Raw genomic sequence first — 24,654 nt, 5'->3', positions numbered from 1 at the left:
TTATTTATTTCATTTTTATGATGGGATGGAGCCTCTCAGAGAGTTATTGCATATAAGCCATCTGGCTGCAGGAACAAGGCTGTGAATTTTATTTACCAAAGCACTTTGTTTCAAAGTTTTGAAGCCACTTATTAATTAGAAAGACCAAGACCATTTCACTGATAGCACTTTGAGTCACACAGAAAAAATAAAATGGTTTTGATCTAGCCAATCAAACTTACAAATATAGAAAAGTCAAACAATTTAACAAAGTTGGCCTGAGTTTCAGCCAAGGATCACCAAGGTTTTGCCAACTTGATTTTGCAATACCCAAGGGTTCAGCTCTCAGTCATGAACTAGGAAGGGACAGCATTCCCCTGAGCCTAGGCTGAGTGACTTTACTGTATTAAAAGACCACAGCCAGCCTCCAGACATTTATCACAGCAAGCGGAAAATCCAAAAGCATATTTTTCAAGTGGAACAAAGCAAAATGTTAATTATTAGTTCAAAACAATGTGTGGTATAATAGCCAGTGTAGTGTAGTGGTTTGGACGTTTCCCATTTCATAATCTTGGGCAGGTCACACTCTCCCAGTCTCAGAGAAAGGCTGAACAAATCTTGCCAAGAAACCTCTTGACAGTTTCACTTTAAAAAGCTAATGTCTACTCGTGGCAGACTGTCGGGGGCGATGCTCATCTCCATTACTAAGTGAAGAGCCAGCATTGTCAAAGACGACTCCATAATGTGGCCAGCATGACTGCACAGAATGCTGTTACCTTCCCACTGAAGTGAGACCTATTTATCTACTTGCATTTGTATGCTTTCAGATTGCTAGGTTGGCCGAAGCTGGGACTAGTGACAAGAGTTCACCCCATCATGCAGCACTTGGGCTCCAAACTGCCAACCTTCCGACCTTACAATCATCAGAATTGGTGTCTTAACCACTAAGCCACCGCATCCCTTATGTTTCACCTTAGGGTCACATAAATTTGAAACAACATGAAGGCACAGAATAACAACAACATATTAATAATATAAGCCAGTTGTGAAGGAGGCACTAAGCAGCCAATCACAGTTCAGAGAGACTGTGAAAGGGGGCTGTGGGTGGGGTATAAAAGTAGGAGTGTGTGTCTGAAGGGGAGAAAAGGATTGACAGTTGAATCTGTCATGCCCTGCTTCCAGAACATGGTTATGGACTCTTGACTCAGAGACTGAAGACTCAGACCTACTGGGATCTGCTGCTGAACTAGAGCAGAAGGAGGTTTCAGGGGCATACATCTCAGAGAAGACCAGAGTGCAGTACCAGCTGTGGCACAAAGTCCTGATCATTCAAATATAGAAGATCATTTGGACCTACCTACACTTACTGAATCGAGACAACAAAGGGAAGATTTATAAGGAGCAGCAATTAATTATTCAGCTGCTGCACTAAACTGCTGATCTAGAAGTTCCCAGCCCTATCCTCCAAGAAGTGTTTGAGATTATCTGGCCAGCTGGTTCTCTTTGGTGTTCCTGAACGCTGTGCTTGACCTTGACTGCATTTGTTTACTCTGGATGCCTTTTTCTAGACTTGGACATTGCTGAACTCTGTTTGGGACTTAAGACTTGTATTTACTGAAGTAAAGTATATGCTGAACTGTTAACTACTCTGTGCCTAGATTTGCTCATTAGCTGCAAGCTATTAGCTGTGTAGCAATCAGCCTTTGGCTAATTGCCTGGACTGTGTTTGGGACAGAGTCAGGGAAGGGAGTGACTATGTACTTGGTGTCTGAAATGATTGAAGGAATGTCTGACATAACACAGGTTGAATATGGGTCCAAAACATACTGCAGAAATAATCCAATTTTAGTAACTGTCCTGGCTCAATGTTAGGGAATCCCGGGAATTGTAATTTATTGTGGTACCAGAGCTTTCTACCAGTGAAGGCTAAATATCACACAAAACTACATTTCCTAGAATTCCCTAGAGCCAGGGCAGTTAAAGTGGTCTCAACCTGGATTATTTCTGCAGTGTGTTTTGGACCATTGTTACATATTTGGAACAAAGAACTGGAACTTTTTTGAAGTATTTATTATTCTATGGGATATAATAAACCACATTAATTATCCTGTTAAATTGTTAAATCTGACTGGCTTCCTTAACCTTAAATCAAGGGTTTAACCTTAACAAACAAGGTAATTGAAGAGGGTGAGAAGTGTAGATGATGGTGAAGGCAAAAAGAGAGAGCCAGATGATTGACAAGTTTAATTGAACAGTTGTAAGATAAAATCCCAAATTGCCCTTCCCAACCTGAAAAGAATCAGAAGTGACAATATTCCACTATTCCCAAGCAACAGTCATGTTGTGGGCTCTATAGTCCATCAGGCAAGAAAAAAATCTGGACTGGAGAAAAACAACTTCAAAAGGGAAAAAAAATTGCTAGTAGCAAAATGTGTTCTTCTGAGGTTAACAATAACTTCTATGCTATTCTATGCACTTGATTCTATGAATCAAGTGGAGTATCCCCCTATTCTCTTTTAAGTAACAAGTTGAATAATGATAAGTAAACTGTTTCAATTACTGCTGTTGATAGTAACTAATTATTTTCTCACTTTGTAATGTTTAACATTATCAAATTAATTTTAAGCCAATGTTCAAAGCACTGAATTTATCCATATTATTCATTTCTAAATATATTTTATCACAAAAAATTAGCATATTTTTATAAGGTTTTGAGCAAAAAACTGCATCACAAAATTAGAAAAGGCGCAATCTGATTACAGTCCAATTCATGCAGTAATCCAGGAATTTTGGATGGTGTTCCAATTTGCATATTAGTCCTGGATCAGGTGAATTCACATCAGAATTTAGTTGTATCTAATTCCTCAAGTAACTATACCTGAGACAGCATCCTCTATTATATGTACTGACTGCATCTTGCTTACTTTGTGAGATCAGAGGAGACTGCCATACATCAAAATACTCATATCTTTTTTGTTGTCATTTATTGATCAATTTTGCTTTAGAAAAAAAAAGGAGGGGGAGAAAGCAAACACTCAAACTGGAGTGACTAAGCCAGTTCTCTTGTGATATTTGTTGATTTGAATAAGTGAAGCAAAACAAAAGCTGCTTGCACTGACCTGATCATTCATCAAACCTTCAGTTCCTTTTTTAATTCAGTTCCTTAATTTAACTTTTAAGGAAGCACAGCCTTTGAAAGCAAATGGGTTAAAGGGTTAGCTATCAGTGTATGCAGCTAAAAAGTGCAAGGAGAATGCCCTTGTGCCCAGTTCCACTAATTTTTCCCTTTAGTTTTGACCATCCTCACAGTTACTAACCTCTGGTGATCATCAACCAGCATTGTTTCTAGATCTGTATCAATGAGATTTTTGCTTTTTAAGAAGGTGAATTAAAAAAGAAAATTTCAACAGAGAACAGAAAAGTTAGCTTTTTTAGACTAGAGATGGTTTGTTGTTGTTGTTGTTAGTGGCCATTAAGAACTACTCAAAACCTGAGTTTCTGAACTCGTTTCCTGCTGGATTTGATGCTCACATTCCATGTCCTTATGTGTTGAGAAGCTTCAGACTTTCCTTTCAACTATGAGTACATCAAGAGCTGAACGGGCTGAGTCCAGTTATGTTGTTAGCACCAGCATTACTCAAAGCTGTTCTCTGCTCTATCCTAGCAGCTTGTTGAGTAGTTCATCGTCTGGCACTATCTCAAGTTTGATGTTGGACTGTCTTGTCATAAGGTTTCCATGGTAAAAGATTGTCAAAAGGAAGTTTACAAAGCCTCCCTCTGTACAGTACTAACAAATGTTAGATATACTGCCACTGCCATTGTCTCTGAGGGCCTGAACAAACAAGCAGAAGAAGCAGCTTGATCCTTCTTTTTCCAAAAAGAGGTGAAAACTTTGCTCTCAAGGTGAGTTGAATATGCACCACCTGACCTCACAGTGTGGCGTCAAACCATGCTGCTATTTTTTTGTTGCCTTCCCACCATGCATATGCACTGTCGCACAAACACACCACCTGCAACCTCTAAGTACCTCCCACATCCACTCAGATGCTATCCCATTGCATGACATTTTGATTGGGCACACAATTGCACATGCAATGGTCCACTAGTACAGGACATTGGTGTGCAAGTGATACATTACCAAACCACAATCATAGAGGCGCCCATACAACCCCCCCCCCCTCACCCATTCCCCTGTTGGACTGTCTGGTCTGTGTATATTGTAATAACATCCTTTGGAGTTGTTTCATTTTCTTTTCTTTTTTCTTTTTTCTTCTTTGCCACTGCCACACAGGCAGTGGGACATTTATATGCAGCAGCAAAGATACACATTTTCTGCCTTGAGTCAGACTATCCCTGCATCTTTTTGCTCCAGGTTTTAGCCCTGGAGTGTGAGTTAGAATGAGTGTGGCTTCATTCTGGCTTCTAGCCACTTTTGAGATGTGGGCTATCTAAATATACCACCTCCAAAGTGGTTGGAAATGGTTTTATTTTGCCCATCTTTCACCCCTTAGAGATCCTCCACTAGTGACACCCGCTGCTACTGCTGCTGTCCAGTAGCTGTTTGGTGCATTTTGTCTGGCCCCTTAGCAAAAATTGTACAAACAGTTTTTAGTTGATCCTTGTTTTCAGTTGGATGTAAGCTGCCTTAGGTCCTGCTTTCGAAGTACCCACATCACAACTGGTGACCACCAATCATCCTTTTGCACTCTTTCTCTTCCCTGTGGCCTCCTGATACAAGGTACCATGCAATGGGGCTTTGCCTCTCATTCCAAAAAATTTAATTCACTTGTATTACAGTCAATATGGTCATAATGAGATGTCTGTTTACTGTTTGCTGTACTGACTGCATAGGAATTCTCACACTCTTCAAAAGTAAACAAATTGCCATCGTATTCAGAATTCATTAAAGTTTCTCAGTTCTTTGTTTTGTTTTTTCTTCTTACACTTATTGAAGTTGCTCTGAGGGGGGAAACCCTTTAGAAAAGTAAAGAGAGTTTTTAAAAAGGGTAAGAAAATTACAGTCTCTCTGAACAAGCAAAATATTTTCTATGCCAGTTTACTCACAAAGGACTTTATCACAAAAGCCTTGGTCTTGCTGCAGTTGTGTTGTTAAAAGAAAGCTAAAACTGGTTTGGGAAATTCCTAGTATTTCTTCTATATTCTTACATTTCTTTTCAATATTCTTTTTAGTTATCTTTAATAATGCAATGGAACTTTTTGTGTCACCGAGGGTTCCTATGTGCTCCCTTCCTCCTTCCCCCTAAACACCACCTCCTTGCCCTCCCCACTTCTCCCAGCTCCCTCCTGCCAAAGAAAGAATGACTGCTTCCATTTTGACAGTGGGGAGGGGGGCTTCTGGAATAGGGAGGGAAAGGGAAGAGGGGATACTGACCACATGACTGCCTAATACAGAAGAGCCAGGCTAGGATGTCCCTACACTTGGAGAAAAATGCTATAGCATTGTGTTTGGGATCTTACTGACCTGCGTTTTCTGTCAATGAAAAGGACTCCTCTAAGCACAGGGGCAACAAAACGGCTATGATGGCATGCAGTAGGTATTGCGAAAGGCTCTATTCTCTAGCTTTAATAACAGTCATGGTCACAAAGAGAAGTACTTTCGTTAGAAGTATAGATCTCATCATCAAGTCTAAAACTTCTTTTAAGTTGACCCCAAAGATTTATTTTCTTCATTTAAAAAATAAGCTTCTTGTTCTTCAACAGCAGGCCTCTCTCATGGTGGGCACAGAGTTTCCTCCAGCCTCATACCTCCATTTATAATTGAGTGCCAGGGGCCTTTTGGACCTTTGTGGATATTCCCTATGAATGCCAAGAGGGTGGTACCATGACTACCAGTTCAGAAGGGTATAGGTGACACAGATGTTTATCACACTATGCTCTTAAAGAGCTACTATTCCAGTGTGACTCCTCTAGCAGCCTCCTGTTGCATGCTGGGATTGGCAGTTTTAAGGAGCTGAACTTCTCTGCCTGAGAATTCTAAATACCCCTCCTTAAAACTGCCAATCCCAGCATGCAACAGGAGGCAGCTAGAGGAGTCACACTGGAATAGTACCTCTTTAAGAGCTCGTCTGATAAACACCACAGTGAGGAGGATAGGGGTCTGCCTGGCCCTATGAAGTGTCCAGCTTTGTCCTGGCTCCTCAGTGTGAGTTGAATTCACACTGCTTAGGCTACATGTTTGACTGTTGATCTGCTCCCAGCTTAAATACCTGTCTGGCAAAGAACTGTTTCTTCCAAGACTACCAACCATGACAGTGACTGTGATGCAACCAGTAATGCGTTATTACATATGAGATGATAGTTGTAGGGAGAGTCACCCAGACCTCCAACAACATACTACAGGGGTTCATTTTTAGGGAACTACTCAGGAAACGCTGAAATCCTTGACCTTACTTCCAAAATCCTTCTATCAGAAACATCAGGATGCTTTCTCATGTGTTATTTGTGTGAATAAGGTAACTTTGATGAAAGGAGGAGCAGCAGCAATACTGTGTGTGCCTTCAAGTCACCTGTCAACTTTGGGTGAATTCATGAATTTCATAGGGTTTTCTTAGGCAAAGAAAACTGGCAAGGAGATTGTTTTGCCAGTTCCTTCCTCTGAAATATAGCCTACATCACCTGGTATTCATTGGTGGTATCCTGTTCAAGTACTAACTAGGGCTGACCCTGCTTAGATTCCAAATCAGATGGGATCTGGTGCCTTTAGGGAATTTTGGCTGTCTTCTCTTGCCCAAATGGCAAGCATACCACACACCAATCCCCTGAGAATGATGGGTGGCACTGACTTTTAATAGATGAACCTCTCCAGGAATAAAAGACTGTGTTCAGTTAAAACATAGAAAGAAATTAAGGCTGTAAACATTGTCTCTATCGATAACACACACATGGCCTACAAAATAATAGCTCTATAGCACACAATACAGCAGAACTTGGAAAATCACCTTTTAAAAAGTAATTAGATACCACTGCAGTTCCAATACCTTTCCTTAAGTAATTGCTATTACAGATTCAATAGTATAGTATTTATTCTTTACTGTTCTACAAATCTAACAATGTAATTGGACCTGTGGAACACAACACATTCTCCTCCCATCTACCTCATGATCATCTCATTACTCACAATAGAGCATGAAGCACAATAAAAGCCAACCCTCAACCATGTGACACTCTTTCTAAACTAGTTCATGAGGCCACACCCCTGTAAGCATTTCATTACAAGGTAGTTATTACAGAAATTAATTCATTAAATAGCTTTATTTGTTACTAGTTGCATCCAGGTTCTCCTCTAGATATGGGTAAAACTGTGTTCTCCTCAATTCAGAAAGTTAGGATTCCTACAAAGTTACGACTGCATATGTAGCACCCAGTTCAAAATGCACACATTTGTGTGTGTGTGTGTGTGTGTGTGTGTGTGGTATTTGTTTGTTTGGTTGGTTGGTTGTTTTTAGAGTGTGCTATTTGAGCATCATAAATCAGAAAAACTTAGGTCAGGACTGAAAGACTGCAGATCTCCCTCCTCTCCGATATTTACAGCAATTATTAATGACAACAAACTGTGCTTACACTGCACTGTGCAGCCTGCAAGCACTTTACAGCCATTAATTAGTTCATCTTGTTTCTCTGGTGACCATCTGTATCACCATCAAATTAAGACATGATTGGAAAACAGCTTCAAATGCACTAAATAAATTTGCTCTTTGGAGAATGCATGAAAGAATAAAAGGTGTTTAATAGCAACTTGTTTACACAATTGTTTGGCAGATTCCTCTCCCAAATATCCACAGCGATACAGGCCATATTTAGACAGCCTGAGAACAAGCCTCAGCAAAACCACAGACCCACCACTAGAGATGTAAAAGATATTCACAATTTCTTGGCCAATAAATACATTGTAGTTTTTTTGTGGGTTTTTTGGGCTATGCGGACATGTTCTAGAAGATTTTGTTCCTGACGTTTCGCCAGCCATAGATGCAGGCGAAACGTCAGGAAGAAAATCTTCTACAACATGGCCACATAGCCCGAAAAACCTACAAAAAACTATGGATGCTGGCCATGACAGCCTTTGACTTCACAATAAATACATTTCCTAACACTTGGAAAACTCAGATGGGAAGTGGCAACAATACTTCACAGTTTTTGCCCCGCATCTGCACATGCCAAAGTGTTTCAGGAAAGCACTGTTCACCTAATAGGAAGAAAGAGACAAACATACAAATGTATGGGTAAGGACCACTTTATTAACATTTTAAACGTGATCTGCAGCAGTGCTACACAGTGCATTGTATGCTGAAGCCAGTGTACAGTATATGTATTTCTTCAGTATATCAAGGAGGAGCAACCCCAGGTTGCAAAGACAAGCCAATAAGTTTAGCGTGCCCTGGCTGGCCCATTTCCAAGTCTAAAATTTATGACCTCTTTTTTGAGACCCTGTCGAGTCCAGTTTGAAAGGGTGTTCCCATTCCCATCCCCTATTCCCTGGACAGAGCTGGAGAACTCCCTGTGTGCTGGTGCTCACCAGTATTTGCCCAAGGTTCCACTACTTCTACACTAGCCTGACTAAAATAACCAAATGTTAATTGTGTACAATTAAATGACAACAAATAATGCATTTTTGATGCATATAACAGAATAAATCTTAAATTAGTTTAAAGAAGCCAATCAACCAATTCTTTTAAACTTCCACCCAAAGCCAATTGTCCCTGGTACAATGGAGAATCAGTACAAGGTGGACAAAACACTTTTCCCTGTGTTAAAGCCAAAGGAGAAGTAAAATTCCTCTCTGGCCCCAAAAGGCAACCAGCCAAACCTTGCACTAACCACCAAAGGGGTAAGTGGACTGATCAGAACCAAAAGATGAAGATAGAGGGGGTAAATTTCAGGTTTATACCTTCTCACTCCACCCCCCCCCCTCAACTTTCATTTTGGTGAATAGAGTCATGAATTCCCTTTCTTCTCTCCCTTCTTTCGGAAGGAAAAATGGCAGACTCCCCTCCCCATATGAGCAAAGCAAGAATAAAGGGGAAATTTGCAATGAAATGCACATTGTTTATTGCATAAGAATTGTGGGATTTTGCAAAAAACAAACAACAAACAAACCTGTTTCCAGACAGCAACATAGAATAATAGAATCATAGAGTTGGAAGAGACCACAAGGGCCATCCAGTCCCAGCCCCTGCCATGCAGGAAATATAAATCAAAGTGTCCCTGACAAATGGCCATTTTTCTGCAAAATTACTGTAGTCTACACAAAAGACAGTAATCTTGCACACCAAAAACCTTATTAAAAAAGACCTAGTTCAAAACCAGTATGTACCTTCCAGGAAAAAAAAAACACCACTACATGGATATGTTATGCAAGACTGCAATTTTCTTTGCAAGTTTTCTTTGTGTGTGTGTATGCGAGGAAGATTTCTTGGTTTTGTGTAGGAAAAATACATTTTGCTGTCTAAAAAAAAGGGAGGGGGGTTGCACTAACTTATTCAAATCCACAACTCTCATACAAAACACACACACATTTCTTGCAGATGCATTTGAGGAACTATCTGCATCTGAGAGCATTTGAGGAAGTCTACAAAAGCTCATGCTGCCAACTTTTTTCTTTAGTTAGTCTCAAAGGTGCTACAAGATCTTGCTACACACATTTCTGTGAAGGATAATTTCCTGAAACACTTCAGAATGTGTGAATACCAGCTGACAATTTCACAGAAATATTCATTTTTCAGAAGCAGGAAAAAAAATAGATATTATTATCACTTTTGAGAACAAAATAGTGAAATAGTGTGCCCACGTCATACACAGGCGCGATATATGCAGTTTTTAGCATACGCTGAAAGCCACGCCAGAAAAAGCTGTGGTGCGCCCCAGAAGAAGTAATGGGGTGTGCGCCTATGGCATGAACACCCCACCACAGGCACAAGCCCCATTGTTTTTAATGGGGCTCCAGCATACACGGGATTTCCTTTATGTGTGTGTGTGTGGGGGGGTTGGAATGGTCCCACTGTACTAATCTTTCTACCACGTGGCACCCATTCCCCTTCCAGAATGACCATAAGCAGAGTTTAGCAGCTTTCACTTCCAGTTTCTATTAACTGCTGTTTAGTTGTCATCTAAACCCTAATTTGTGGTTCATATAAACTATGGCTTGTTGAAACAAACCAGTTTATTAATTCATAGACTGTAAATAGTTTGTTTGAAGTGGAACATGGTTTGTTTCAAAAATTATCCACAGTTTGTTAAGTTTGGACATGAGAAGCTGTGGCTAATAGAAATGAACATATCCTAATGTCCAAATCAAAGGGAAGAACATAAGCCAAAGGTCTGTTGCAGCTTTCTGACATTTAGCATAGGGATAAGAATCATGTCATCCTCCAGATTTTGTCAGATTGCAACTTCCAGCATTTCTTACCAATGGCTATTCTGGCTAGGGCTGCTTGGACATGTAGTCCAATGATACTTGAAGGGCTGCATAATTCCCATCCTAATTTAACATGGCATCTGAACTGGATGCTATTGTTGCTCCACATAAAGATCACCAAGTCATTTTAGAATTCCCAAATGTGGAGCTGAGCATTGAGGCAAATAATACACCACATTTCCCCACATACAATATAATGAGGAAAAGGCACTACAAACGGGAACAGAAAGTAAAGCCAAAGAAGAATTTATGTATGCTTTTCCAGATGATACTGTCCAGATGTTTTGGACTTTAGATCCCATAATCTCCATTTACTGGGAGCTGTATCCAAAAGAATAAAAAGACGCCGTACTGGGGAAGGATGGGTTATGTGAATCATCCTTAATTATAAACAAAGAGACATCATATTAACCAAAGTCACTCACTCACTCATATTTAGAGCCGGGAACTATTACTTTTTATACTGCAACTCCCAAATCCTCCAGCCTGCATGACTAGTGGTAATATTAGCTGGGGACTTCTGGGAATTAATGTCTAAAAAAATAGCTTTTCCAAATCCTGCTTATATTGCTCTTGCAGCTGTGTTACAACCTGGTTCCATTTATTGTATGACCCTTGGATACCATCAGGTTTCTCAAGCACAGCTTAGGTGTTACTCTTCAAAACAGAGAAGAAACAGAACACAGCCCACATTAGCCTGTCCTCAACCTGTAATAGCAGGGCAAGAAACAGACAAATGCACTGGCTGTTTACCACTGGTGAATTCTAACAACAAGCAATTTATATTCACTCATCAAAGAAGAGGCACATAGAAGCAAATATTATGGTCATGTTCATTTGTTTTTTGATTACAAAATGTATGCAAATTAAGAGCAGCCATCAGCCTCCTGGAAAAGTGCCAGAATAGTTATTAGTGTCATGAAATGGAAAGAGAGGTGGCAACAGGGCACCATGTGCCTTCAAGGGAGACTCAAGCAGCTGCCATCAAGCCCATCTGGAACAGGAAGCCACAGCCATGCCAAAGGGTCAGGTGGAAGATAAGCCCTACAGGAACCTGTCTTCTTTTTTTCTTTTTCCTTTTTTTTAAAGGGAGCTGAGAAATCTCTTTACTGTGCAGCTAAAAGTGTGATAATTACAGAGTGACGAGCTCTGCTGTCATTCAGGAGGCAACATCCCCCAGGAAATCTTACTCCGCAATCAAGGAAAGAGGTGCAATCAGGCCGCTATTCAGACTGCGTTTAGAAACAGCCCCTGCAGGAGGCAAGAGGCTTGGAGATAATGCTTTGTGAAGCTGGCAGCGATGGAGCTACATGGCTCCGCTTGCCACCACAGCAGCTCAATGAAAGCTCTTGAGGTCCCCTCCCCATTCAAGTTCCACCTGAAATAATAACCCCCAAGTTAAGCCCTGAGAATGAATGCCACACTTGCAGTGCTTGTGGGGCTCTTTAAATGGTGCCTTCTACCTTCCCCAGCATTATTGCCTTTTCCAATGAGTCATGCCTTCCCATGATGTATGGCAGGCTCAGTTTCATCATACTGGATTCCAGGGAGAGTGCCAGCTTCATCTGTTCTATGACCCATTTACTTCTTTTTAACTGTCCACAGTATCCTCAGCACTCTTCCCCAGCACCATATCTCAAATAAGTTGATTTTGTTTCTGTCATCTTTCTTCACTGTCCAGCTCTCACATCCATATATAGTGAAGGTGAATATAGTGGCTTGGACAATTCTGACTTCATAAATAATAATAAAACTTTTATTTATATCCCACTTTTTGTTACCACAATCAAAGCAGCATATACCTTTAAAAAATGCAATATATACAATCCCCCCCTTAAAAAAGGATTAAACAATTCTATCCATTAAAATTACAAACAATAAAATCTAAAAACAGTGGTACAATGATAGAACAATGGTGGGTCCACGTACTGGGGAGCGGGACTTCTGCCTGTGGAGATGTGACTTCCACCCTACAGAGGTGGGGCTTCAGGGGCAGGACTTCTCCTCCCGCCCTTTCCCCAGACTCCAGCTGTCTCTGAGAGACAGTTAGAAGCCAGGGAAGGTCGGGGGGGGGGCGATGGATGCTCCAGAGATAGCTGAAGGCCTCTGGGGAGGAGCACCTGTCGCGTGCTGATCACTCCTCTTCTCCCCGCCCTTTTCATGGCCTCCAGCTGTCTCAGAGAGACAGCTGGAGGCTGGGAGAAGGTCAGGAGGAGGAGCCAGAGGTACGCACTTGTGGCCCAGCACCATTTTCTGGCTTCCAGCCATATCGGAGAGGTGGAGGCTGGGAAACAGCAGGGAGGAGGAGAATCGGGCTGAAAGGGCATTACGTGCCACCAGTGGCATGTGTGCCATAGGACTGCCATCACAGATCTAGTTTGAACTATGTAGATCCCCCGTGGTCTTTATTTTTGTTTTCTTTATGTTCAGCAGTAAGCCTGCCTTTGCACATTTTTCTTGACCTTTCTCAGTAAGTGTTCCAAGTCTATGATGTTTTCTGCTAGTAGCATGGTGTCATCTGCGTATATTAGATTGTTAGAGAGTCTGTGTTGCCTGATCCATTTGCCAATTGTGAACTAATGTGTTTCTTTGTATTCTTTGTATTCTGTTCTAACGGTAGCCACTTGCCCTAGGTACAGATTTCTCATCAAGCCTATCAAATGCAGTGGAACTCGCATGTCTTTAAAGAGTATTCCATTGTTTTTTGTGATCTATGCAGACAAAGGCTTTGCTATTGTCTATAAAGCACATGCTGATTTTCTTCTGCAATTCCTTGGTGTGTTTCATTAACCATATGTTTGCAATGTGATCCCTAGTGCCCCTTCCATTTCTCAACTCTACCTGATTTCTCTCTTCATATATAATTGGAGTCTATACTGCCCAATTTTGAGCATTATTTCGTTTGCGTGGGATAGTAATGTTATAGTCCTATAGCTGCTGCACTCTTTTGTGTCTCCTTTTATGTGGATTTGTGGTTGTTAACTGCCCTCAGGTCGATCTCAACTCATGGCAAGGCTATGGATGAGACATCTCCAAGACTCTCTGTCCTCCACTGATCTGATTAATTCCTGCAACCCTATACCCATGACCTCCTTAACAGAGTCCATCCATCTGGCATGTGGCCTTCCTCTATTTCCCTCCACTTTTCCCAGCATTGTTGTCTTTTGCAATGAGTCTTTCCTTCCCATGATGTGTCCAAAGTATGACAGCCTCAGTTTGATCATCTTAGCTTGCAGGGAGATTTCCAGCTTGATCTGTTCTGGGACCCATTTGTTTGTCCTTTCGGCTGTCCATGAAATTCTCAGCACTCTTCTTCAGCACCACATCTCAAATGAATGGATTTTCTTCCTATCTTCTTTCTTATCTGTCCAGCTCTTACATTCATATATGGTAATAGGGAATACGATGGCTTGTATGATTCTAGCTTTTGTGCTGAGTTGTATATCTTTGCATTTTAGAATCTTTTTTAGTTCTTTCACAGCTAAAGTTCTTAATCTTCTTCTGATTTCCTGGCTGCAGTCTCCATTTCTATCAATGTTTGATCCCAGTTATGAGAATTTTATTACTTCTATTTCTTCATTGCCTGGGTTGAATTTGTCAAGATATCCTGTTGTCATTATTTTTTTTTTCTTTATGTTCAACTGTAGGCCTGCCTTTGCACTTTCTTCCTTGATCTTTCTTAATAGTTGTTCAAGGTCTGGGAGATTTTCTGCTAATAATATTGTGTCATCTGCACATCTTAGATTGTTGATATTCCTTCCTCCTATTTTCACTCCTCCTTCTTCTGTGTCCAAACCTGTTTTTCTTATAATATGTTCTGCATACAAGTTGAACAGATAGGTGAAAGGATACAGCCTTGTCTGACCTCTTTGCCTATTGGGAACCATTCTGTTTCTCCATGTTCTGTTCTGACAGTAGCCTCTTATCCTGAGTACAGATTCCTCATCAGGACGATCAGATGTGTTGGCATTCCCATGTCTTTAAGGGCATTCCATAGCCTTTCATGACCTATGCAGCCAAAGGTTTTGCTATAGCCTATAAAGTATATGCTGATTTTCTTTTGGAATTCCTTGGTGTGCTCCATTAGCCATCTTATGTTTGCAATGTTGTCCCTAGTGACTCTTCCTTTCCTGAATCCTACTTGAACCTCTGGGATTTCTCTTTCCATGTATGGTTGGAGTCTATGTTGCAGAATTGTGAGCATGATTTTGCTTGCATGGGAGATCAGTTTATTTTTTAAAATCATTAGCCTACATTTTTCCTAAACCACCATTTCAACTTTATATCCAAAGTTTTGAGCCCATTTAATCAAACAATCCTTAACTTGTTCATCCACAGGTTTTGTTTTTACCAATTACTTATAAATTTACTAAATATAAAAATATATTTATATATTATAAATATTATAAATATATTTGGCTGACATGATTACTGTTTTGTAATTGATCCTTTAAGTTTGTGCCTGGAATACCTGTTGTCCTCCATGTTTTGCTCTTTAATTTTCATTGGCGGGTTAAAGACCGCCCATTTGGGGCAGTCTGTACCCGCCCCTTTCCCCGATGTATTGGGGCTTCAGCTGCCAGAACAGCAGCCGCTTAGGCCCCGATCCGCCGCTTTTCAGGCTGCGGGGAAGCAGCAAAATGCCACTTCCCTGCAGCCTGAAAAGGGGTGTCCTTGGGCTTCAAGCCCCAAGAACACCCCGCGGCGGCGGGGAGAAGGAGTGCTTCTGGACTCGTCGCTCCAATTGACATCTCAACTGGATGCGACGGTCAGAAGCGCTTGTTATCAGCTTCGGCTGATACGCCAGCTGCGACCCTACCTGGATCGAATGGACCTTGAAACTGTAGTACATGCTTTGTAACCTCTCGATTGGATTTCTGTAATGCACTCTACATGGGGCAACCCTTGTACCAAACCCGGAAGCTGCAGATAGTGCAAAACATGGCAGCGAGATTGGTCGCTGGTGGTTCCAGGTCAGACCATATAACACCTATTTTGAAAGATCTCCATTGGCTGCCTATTTGCTACCTGGCACAATACAAGGTGTTAGTTATTACCTATAAAGCCCTAAATGGCTTGGGCCCAGGGTACTTGGAGGACCGCCTCTCCCCATATAATCCACCCCGCACACTCAGGTCTGCAGGGAAAAACCTGGTGGAGGTCCCAACTGTGAGGACCTCGCAACTGGCCTTTTCAATCTCGGCCCCGAGAATATGGAATAACCTCCCTGATGAGCTCCGCTCCACCACATCTTTGGACTTGTTTAAGAAGAATCTCAAGACCTTCTTCTTTTCCCAAGCTTTCCTCCCATGAGATGTGACTTTGGTTTTCCCCCTCTATTTGGTAACGACTCTGGCTATGTTTTTCTGGATTCCCCTACTCAGCTACTCAAGTATTAGTTTTATATGCTGTTTTATATCTTGTTTTATCTGTTTTATTGATTATTGTAATTTTATCTGTATTTGTACGCCACTTTGATCTGAATTGGAAAAGTGGGATAGAAATAAACTATTATTATTATTATTATTATTATTAAGGTGGTCTCAAGGGGTCACATCCAGCTCAGCAGGAGTGGAGTGGGACCACACAGAAACTTCCCATATCGGCATTGGCTTCCTCTGCTTCTTTCTTACTCCCTGGGAGAGCATTTAAGACAGGGTAAGAAGCAGAGAAAACCTTCACAATACAGAAAGAAAAAAACAACACCATAATTCCATAAATAACCCCAGGAATCTGTAAGGAAGAAATCTCAGATTAGGGAGGAGAAATTCTTGAACAGGGTCAGAGGAAGGGCAGCAAGCAGCTATCACCATCATCCTCCATTCTCCTTCCAGGCAATCAATTAAGCAAAATGCAAGGAGGAAGGAAGAACTGGGTTGGAGAGGAAGCACCAGACACCATCTTCCAGATCTTATTCCAAAACCCAGTGCTGGACTGATCAGGGCAAAATGTTCAACTGGTCATTACAGCTCACAGTGATTATCGTACTCTAGGTTGCTGCTGTTGTTTATTTTCAAATAAACTCTAAAACTCTAGTGCATGTGACATATTTTGTAAACTTTCCCAGCATCTTTCTGTAGGACACTTCACTGTACACTGAGGTTTTCTAACTGGAACTGCAGTTCACATTAATGAATCTAGGATACTGTAAATGGAACTTCACTATCAGCAGGGTCAGCTAAGTATTTATTTATATATCTTTTCCCTGTCCATGGAATAAATGAGCTTGTTGTGGTTTTTGCCATCTGCAGACATAAATATCAATCAATAGCCAAGTAATGGCCTGAACTCTGTTGAGAGAACTCATTATTTTAAAAACATACACACTACATTTAGCCATTAAAACAAAAGCTTTTGACTGGGCCACGTCAGCTCTCTCTGGACAGCTGTAAACCAACTCAGAAATCCAAAGGATAGCAAATGGTGTAAAACTGGTTAAGGATCCAAGGGGAGTGGGGGAGTGGTCCTGCTGAAAAGGAAAGTCATCCTTAAAAATAGGGAAATCAGAAATAAAATTGTTTATAGATAAATCAAAATCAAAGACAATACATTCCTACAGTGAAAAAAGGCAATCAGGCACAGCAATAGAGAAAACACACACTATCAGAAAGTTAGGAGGTTGATCCTTGTTTTCATCCAGCTAGAAAAAATGTGAATAATTACATCAGAAAAAAATTATTGGCACAACCAAATTAGAATCCATGTTTCATTTCACCTCTCTTTCCCCTACCTGCACCCACTCCAATTATTTTGAGTTTATATGAATCCCTTTTCTTTCTTTTGGTGTAAGGTGTTACAACGCCAAAGTGAACATATTGGCCTGTTACAGACTGCCAAAATAAAGCTGCTTCGGGTCTCTTTGGAGGTATGCTATTTAAATGATGCCTGGGTCCTGAGAGTCCGGAGGTCGCGCAAAAGCCACACTCCATTCCTAAGCACTGGAGTGCAGCTTTGGTGCAGCTTCCGGATTCTTAGGATGCATGCATCATTTAAATAGCATACCTCCAAAGAGACCCGAAGCAGCTTTATTTTGGCAGTCTGTAACAGGCCACAGTCACAGTTGAGAACACAAACACACACCCAAAATGTAGGATTGAGCCTTTAATGGAAATTTCACGTAAAAAGGCTAGAGGTGAATGAAAACAAAGGGAACCACTTTAAACAGACCGTTAAACTACTTAAATACCAGAAGCAGACCAGTTAAATCATTTTCTTGATTTTTCCCCCCTTACATTGACAAGTTTCTTTACACTACAGTACCTTATATTAGGTGTAATAGTACAAAGGAAGAAGATGTATTTATCTCTTTCCTCTGAGTATTCTATATCAAAGAAAGACTGAACAAGAAAATCAAAAAGGTTATTAAAAATAATAGAGCAACGCTGGTATGTTTCCTTATGACAAATGTGCCTTCCCATCTCAGCATCAATTAACAATCAAATGAGGTGTTGCATTTAATATGTATTGTCCAACCCATGAAAATATAGTTCTTCTATCATCTTCAACCTGGTGACAGTTGTGTCCCCATGGACACAAGTAAATGCTACTGAGAAAACTCTGGACAGGAAAATTTCAGTTAAGCACTCAGATTGTACATATCCCATGCCAATAAATACTTACTTTTCCATGGACACATAAAGCAGTCAAAATAATTCAATCTTTGCTCCCAGGTTTTTACAATATATTTCAGATAGAGTGACGGGACAGGAATTGTATGATAAAGGGATGAGGAGCTATGAATTCTAGACCTCACTAAAATCATAAAATACAAGGGAATCTCTAAGAATTAAGCTATATAAATTCATGTTGTACATGGACAGTTTCTAGACTATTTGGTAGTGCCTAGTTTTCCTCAGAAGAACATTAGATTTCCTGAAATATTAAAATTAAAACAATTATTATGAATAATAAGCAATACTGTGCCAAAGAATCCAGGGGAAGAATAGATATAGTCTTACCGTCTGAACAAAGTTTTCCAACATATCCAGTGGCTGAGCAATCACACTGTGGCTCGCCATCCAGGAGAAAGCAAGTTCCACCATTCTCACAAAGGTTTTCTGTGCATAACCCTTCCATGTCCAGGCGGACCCCTTGGTGGCCCAGGAGTTGAGGTTCTGAATTGCCATACTTCAAGTCCAAGATAAATCCTTTAAATGGCGACTCACTCAGGACACTGTCAAAGGTCAAGGCTGCTGGACGGATGTCTGATGGGACACCTCCCACAAAGAGGTCACTGACAATGTTCATGTACTGTCGCTGTGGGCGCACTTCACCTGGCTTGGCTTCACCATCCAACACTAGAACTGTCCGGAGATGGTTGCGACTAACCATCAAGAAGTGTAGGTTGCTGTCATTGACCTGCTTATCAGTAACAACAGTGGCCTCAGCACAGTCCACACTGAACCGGAGTTGGATACGCCCATCCACCAGGGACAAACACAAGAAATCACAGACGCCACCATCATCAAAGTAGAGGAGCAGCCCAGCTGAGACATTTGTCTTCAGCTGAAAGCTGAGGTCACTCCTTGTGCTCGCATCCCAGCGGAAGTAACGGGCCCATTGATTGGGAAGACCCATAAACTCTAGTCCAAGACAGAAGCTGAGGAAGGAGCCCAGCAATAAGCTCACCTTCAGGGTGAAAGAGGCAGAGCGGAGAGTAAAGCCCATTTTTTAAAAGAATCTCGTTTTCTTGGAAAGAAAAAAATTAAGCCACCTGCAAGAGAGAGGCTGGCTTTTGTAACAGGCACTGCAGCCAATCAATTCCACCAGAGAGAAAGCACAGCTAGACAGGAAAATTCTCCTTGTCAAGGAAAGATCTCAGCTATCCCTTAGGATCCAGAGGCCTTTATTCTAGGAGAGGGAATAGAGTGAGAATTCTCAGGTGAAGTGTTTTGGGGAAGGGTTAGCTCACCAACTGTGGTGTTATTTCCAGCTGTTTCAATGATGACAGGTCAATCCCTGACCTTCAAATGGTAGTTTCTTAGAAGCAATTGTGATGGTAGCAAGTAATAGGTAGCAGTGAACTCAACAAACATGTGAATTCATGTACAGAAAAATCAAAGTCAATCTGCATGGTGTAAAGAAAGATGATCCAGCTTCTTACTTCTTGGCAGTCAGGCCCTAGAGGAGTTGTGTGAGAACAGGAGAAAAAAAAGTTAATTAGATTAACCATGGATCTATTTACTTTGTCATCTTCAAACTGTACACACAGTAACCAGTACACATGTATTCATCAGCTAATTAAATTATTGATACTGACTTATGTCCTGCTTTTCTATTACAAAAATATCAGAGCAATATAAGATGTAATCATAGAACCATATAATATAAAATCTGCAGACAAAATAACATTAAATTTCTGAGATCACAGTAAATCAATGTTGTTGTTTTCATTGAGAGAGCACTCCAGAATCATAGTACCACCACAAAAAGGGCCCAGTCAACCTTCTTTTAAGAGGGTATTTTTATTTCTAAATAATTTTAGTTCTTATTAAGAATTATAACATTTTTTTTCAGAAAGACATATGCCATAAAAGTGGACAGTAACAAACATAAGTAATTTGAGGATGTGCAAAATCTAGCAGAAAACAAAATCAATGGAACAGGCAAAATAGAGTGACATACATGGATGCAAAACAAATATGACTCAAGTATGACCTGCTAAACATATGTGGTATTCAGAAAAAATTATCAAGGTAAATCAAAGACTGGAGAGAAAGAGAGAGAGAGTTCCATACTTTTTAAGGCTTTGCTAGTAATCTGTTATGCTCACCATCATATTCAGTAATAGGACCCCAGGTAAGTAGAAGGACCTCTGCTTTACCTCTGCCCCTACAGATTTTTAGTTAGGCTTCCTTAAGGACAACCAGACTTTTCAGCTCTTAGCATTAATAATTGATCAATTCCCACCATAACATGATGTCTGGATCTATAACATCAAGTATACAATGCTAGTTGCTTCCAGCTAATTCAAGCCCCAAGCAAAAACTATAAGTATAAAAGACATGATTTCTCTGGACAGCACATACTGACCCAAGGCAGAGAAAGCAAACTCTCTAATGCTTCCTTTTCAATGAATATAGGTAAGAGCAGCAGTGTGATTTTAAGTTTTCATGCAATGGCACATGATAATTTGATGGATTATGTTTTCTATGTTTGCCTATGGGGCAGAAGGCAGCAGTGAGCCTTGGAGTTGTGCACCCTCTTGAGCTGTACACTCTATTTATACATAATGGTTTGTGTCTATAAACACCAATGTAAACATCATGCTGCACACATTAGAACATATATGCATAGTGCATGAGCATATGTAAACCTGAGGATCACTCTGGAAACCCATAGTAAATACCTTAACTGTGAATACCTAGGTGTGTATTGATGTGTGGGTAAGTTACATATGTCTTCTTAATAAGCTGCAGGTCAGCAGGCCAGGGGGAAACCATTAAACAAAACTTCCATTCCTGACCAGTCGGAATCTTGATATTGATGAGCCTTCCCATAGTTACTATTTAAATTTTAGGAAAGAATCTTGCAGTGCTAAGCAGCATGTGTCATTGTTCATATTATGTTCACAATGGTTAGCAGCAATTAATAATCTGGCTGCCATATTATATAGCAGCTGACCCTTGTAGAGTCTTTCCACAAACAATCACAGATTCTGTAGCCAGTTGGTCATTTGCAAAGGTGAAGAAAGAAGGTACAGTTATGCTAAAAGTAAAACAAAAATTTACTAAATGAATTGCCCAAGAGCTATTCAAGATAGGTCTGACAGCCACTCTATGATTCTATGATTCTATGATTCTATGATTCTATGATTTCAAGAACTGAGAAGCCCAGTAATGTCTTCTTTGATTGACCACAGCACTCCAAGGGTTTGGCAGGAGAGTTCAAAGATTAACTTATGCATAGAAAGCATGTGTGCATTCACTGAGCTACAAACCCTGCTACTGCCCATTCAGGATAGGTGGAATATGTAGCATCTAGTGTGGCATAGAGAAAAATCTAATGGGTATATAAAAAAAAAAACTAGGGCAAAATCTAGTTTGGTACAGAAGAAATTGGTGCTGGTGCACAAATCTGTATTTGATTACCTTTTTAGATCCTAATTATGGATTATTTTACAGAACAGTTTTATACTGGCTTGTTGGCATGAGATAAGACACAGACAACACAAACTGTTTACTGTGTAATATTCAGATATACATCACACTAAAAACAGCTGGAATAGACTTTCTTATTCAAACATTTCCAAAATCTCAGCAGTGGCTTGGCAGTATTTTGTCTGTCAACCTCAGCAGGTTAGGCCAAAGCTAACAATGGGTTGTTGTTGTTGCTTCTGGAACATAACTGCTGAAGTGAGATGGCTAAAGACATGCAAATAATCCTATGGCTGGTAAATTAGATACAAATGGAGTATATAAATCTCTCTGTTTGCCACATGGCACCCTTAACCAATGCTTAAAGCCAGAAAAAAACAAAACTCAAATTAAGTTACAGGTGAACCTAAAAAATAATTTTAAAAAGCTGGTGTGGACATTCAGTGCCCAGCAGATGACACTTCCATGGCAGCCTGCCCAGAGTTTGTTAGCTACAGCTACAAACACAAATGCAATCAAGTAAAAACCAGAGATAAAATAATTATTTTTAACTGATAAGACCTTGGTTTCAATAAATGGAACAGAGAAAGGTGAATCACTGAAAAACATTTATTCCTTTTCAGACCTTGCAAACTTTAGTGGAACATTCTCTCTGTTAACCCTTCTCCTCCTGGCTCCTTAGTGGTCACACTAGAACCAATTTATGATATACAGTACATAGAAGGTGAAGAAGTGGCAATACCAGAAAGGAAAGAAAGGCAAGACCAGAGCAATGGCCCAGGCCTGGAATTATTAATGAGATGGGAATACAAATACAATAAATAGTAAGTTAGGTGGCAGTATATTCTCACCAACTCAAAACAACAAAAGTTCTTAGAATTTGTATACTGCCATTAATTCAATAACTCTTAAACTTTTGAAAATCTCAGCATCTAAGCATGATGTGAATAACAGAGACAGACACCTGAAAGCACTAGACTGCAACAAAAAGAAAAACTGAAATATCAGGTTGCGCAGTATCATTTAAGGTTGTTGAAACAGTCCCTGGAGAAAAAGAAGGAAATGGATAGGAAAAGGAGTGGGGAAGAAGACAACGCCAATGAAAGCTGTAACATTTGTCACATTAACATTCTTTGAATATGAAGGCTGCTAAAAAGCTAAAGTATTCAAATAATAGAATCTTAGGAAAGCAGTAATTTAAAGTCAGAAAAGATGCAAGAAAAATACTGAATGACTGTGTGTCATAGGCAGATAGTTGACAGAATATCCATACTGAAAAACAATGCCAAGATATATCTCAGAGTGTTAAGTGATTCTCCAACAACATTCATGTCTCTGGAGCAATTCTCCTAGTCTCAAAACCAAGACTGAAGGAAGAATTGGTCCATTTCATGTTCTTTCAAATAATTTTCAAAAGTAGAAAAACTTATATAATTAATGCAGTCCTAAGTAATAATAAAGGAAGAAAGAATTGCTTACACTAATAGAATTATAGTTCCCAGTTCACAAGACATAATAATGCCTCTTTATGCTGCACTACACAGTCCTTATTTGAAGTAGTGAGAAATACAGATAAATTGGAAGAGGTCCAAAGGTTAGAAATAAAGATGGTAATTGGTAGAGGAAAAAAGTTCAATGAGCAAAGGTTTAAAGTTTGAAGGAACTAGGTATGCTTTACTTCAGAAAAGTTTAGAGCAGAACATAAATAATAATAATAATAATAATAATAATAATAATATTTATTTATGCCCCACTCTTCAGCCAAGGCTATCAGAGTGGCTTACAGTTTGTTAATAGACATTTCCCTGCCCTCAGACTTACAATCTAAAAAAGACAAGACACTTGTCTTGTAAAAGTCCAGCAGATCTGCTCTCCCTCGGAGGCCTGTTGGAGCTGGCTTGCCTTCCTCTCCCTCAAGATGGTTGTTGCATGCTTTCAAGTTGTTTCCAACTCATGATGACCCTAGGACGACCCATCATGGGATTTTCTTGGCAAGATTAATTCAGACCAAGTTTGCCACTGACTTCCTCAGAGACTGAGAGTGTGACTTGCCCAAGGTCACCTACAGGGTTTGAATGATCAAATAGGGATTTGAATGTTCTACTTCGCTCAAGAAGTTCATGGGAACACTTACCAAGCCCTTTCCAACTCTATGCTTCTACAGCACTGTATGATTTTACCAAATGCCAAAAGAATTGAACAGATATGTTTAAAAGAAAACATTTTTTCCTTATACTCCAGCAAAGAAAATGTTGCCATTATAGCTGGAGTTAAATATTCATAGTGGATTTTAGGGGCAGGAATTACTTTTAAGGCCAAACGGGGGGGGGGGGGGGGGGTAGAGAGCTACAGATTGATCTGTCAGTTACAAAGAAAAGCAGGAGTCTTTCTCAAATGTTTGCTATCAAAAATGTATAAACATTTTAAGGAACATTGATAGAAATTAATCAGGAAACGATGTCTAACATGAACATAGTGGTAAAACTATATTACATCACTATAAGATACTTCTGGTGGCAAAAGGGACAACAGTGCTGGGTTTTACTCAATGAGCAGTTGTTGTTGTTAGCGGCCCTTGAGTCAATTCTGACTTCTTGTTATTATTTTATTTTCTTATATCCCGACTTTCTCCCAATATAGGGACTCAAGGTGGCAAACAATATGGGAACTCATGGTGACTCTGTGGATGAAACATCTCCAGATATCCCTGTCTTCCACTGCTCTGCTCAGGTCCTACAAGCCCATGCCTGTAACCTCTCTGATTATTCATCTTCCCTTCCCCCTTCTACCTTTCCTAGCATTATTGTTTTTTCTAGTGATCAATGCCTTCTCATTATGTGGTCAAAGTATGATAGCCTCAGCTTGATAATCTTCACTTCCATGCAGAGTTCTGTCTGATCTGTTTAAAGACCCATTTGTCTGTCTTTTTGGCTGTCCACAGTATCCTAAGCACTTTTCTCCAGCACCGTATTTCAAAAATGTTTATTTTCTATCTGTCTGCTTTCTTCACTGTCTGGCTCTCACATCCATTCATGGTGACTGGGAATACAATGGCCTGGACAATTTTATCTTTAATGCTCAATTGTATATCTTTACTCTTCAAGATCTTTTCTAGTTCTTTCACAGCTGCCCTTCCCATTCCCCGTC

The 24,654-nt window shown here is 40.2% G+C and overlaps 1 protein-coding gene across 25 annotated transcripts in view; it reads right to left on the bottom strand.

Annotated features, from left to right (window-relative positions):
* NRXN3 (neurexin 3) overlaps positions 1 to 19,127 on the bottom strand; it is a 1,626,608-nt gene extending 1,607,481 nt beyond the window's left edge. For all 25 annotated transcript variants that reach the window (XM_042468184.1, XM_042468325.1, XM_042468193.1 and 22 more), the window contains exon 1: positions 18,370 to 19,127. In XM_042468184.1, coding sequence (XP_042324118.1) covers positions 18,370 to 19,078 — 709 coding nt within the window. In that variant the 5' untranslated portion in view covers positions 19,079 to 19,127. The remainder of the gene's footprint in view (positions 1 to 18,369) is intronic.
* Positions 19,128 to 24,654: the final 5,527 nt, after the last annotated feature.

Source organism: Sceloporus undulatus, chromosome 1 (assembly GCF_019175285.1).
Source record: "Sceloporus undulatus isolate JIND9_A2432 ecotype Alabama chromosome 1, SceUnd_v1.1, whole genome shotgun sequence".
In the NCBI taxonomy this organism is placed as follows: Eukaryota; Metazoa; Chordata; class Lepidosauria; order Squamata; family Phrynosomatidae; genus Sceloporus; species Sceloporus undulatus.
Note: the sequence above shows the minus strand (reverse complement) of the source record. Positions and strands in the feature narration are given on the sequence as shown.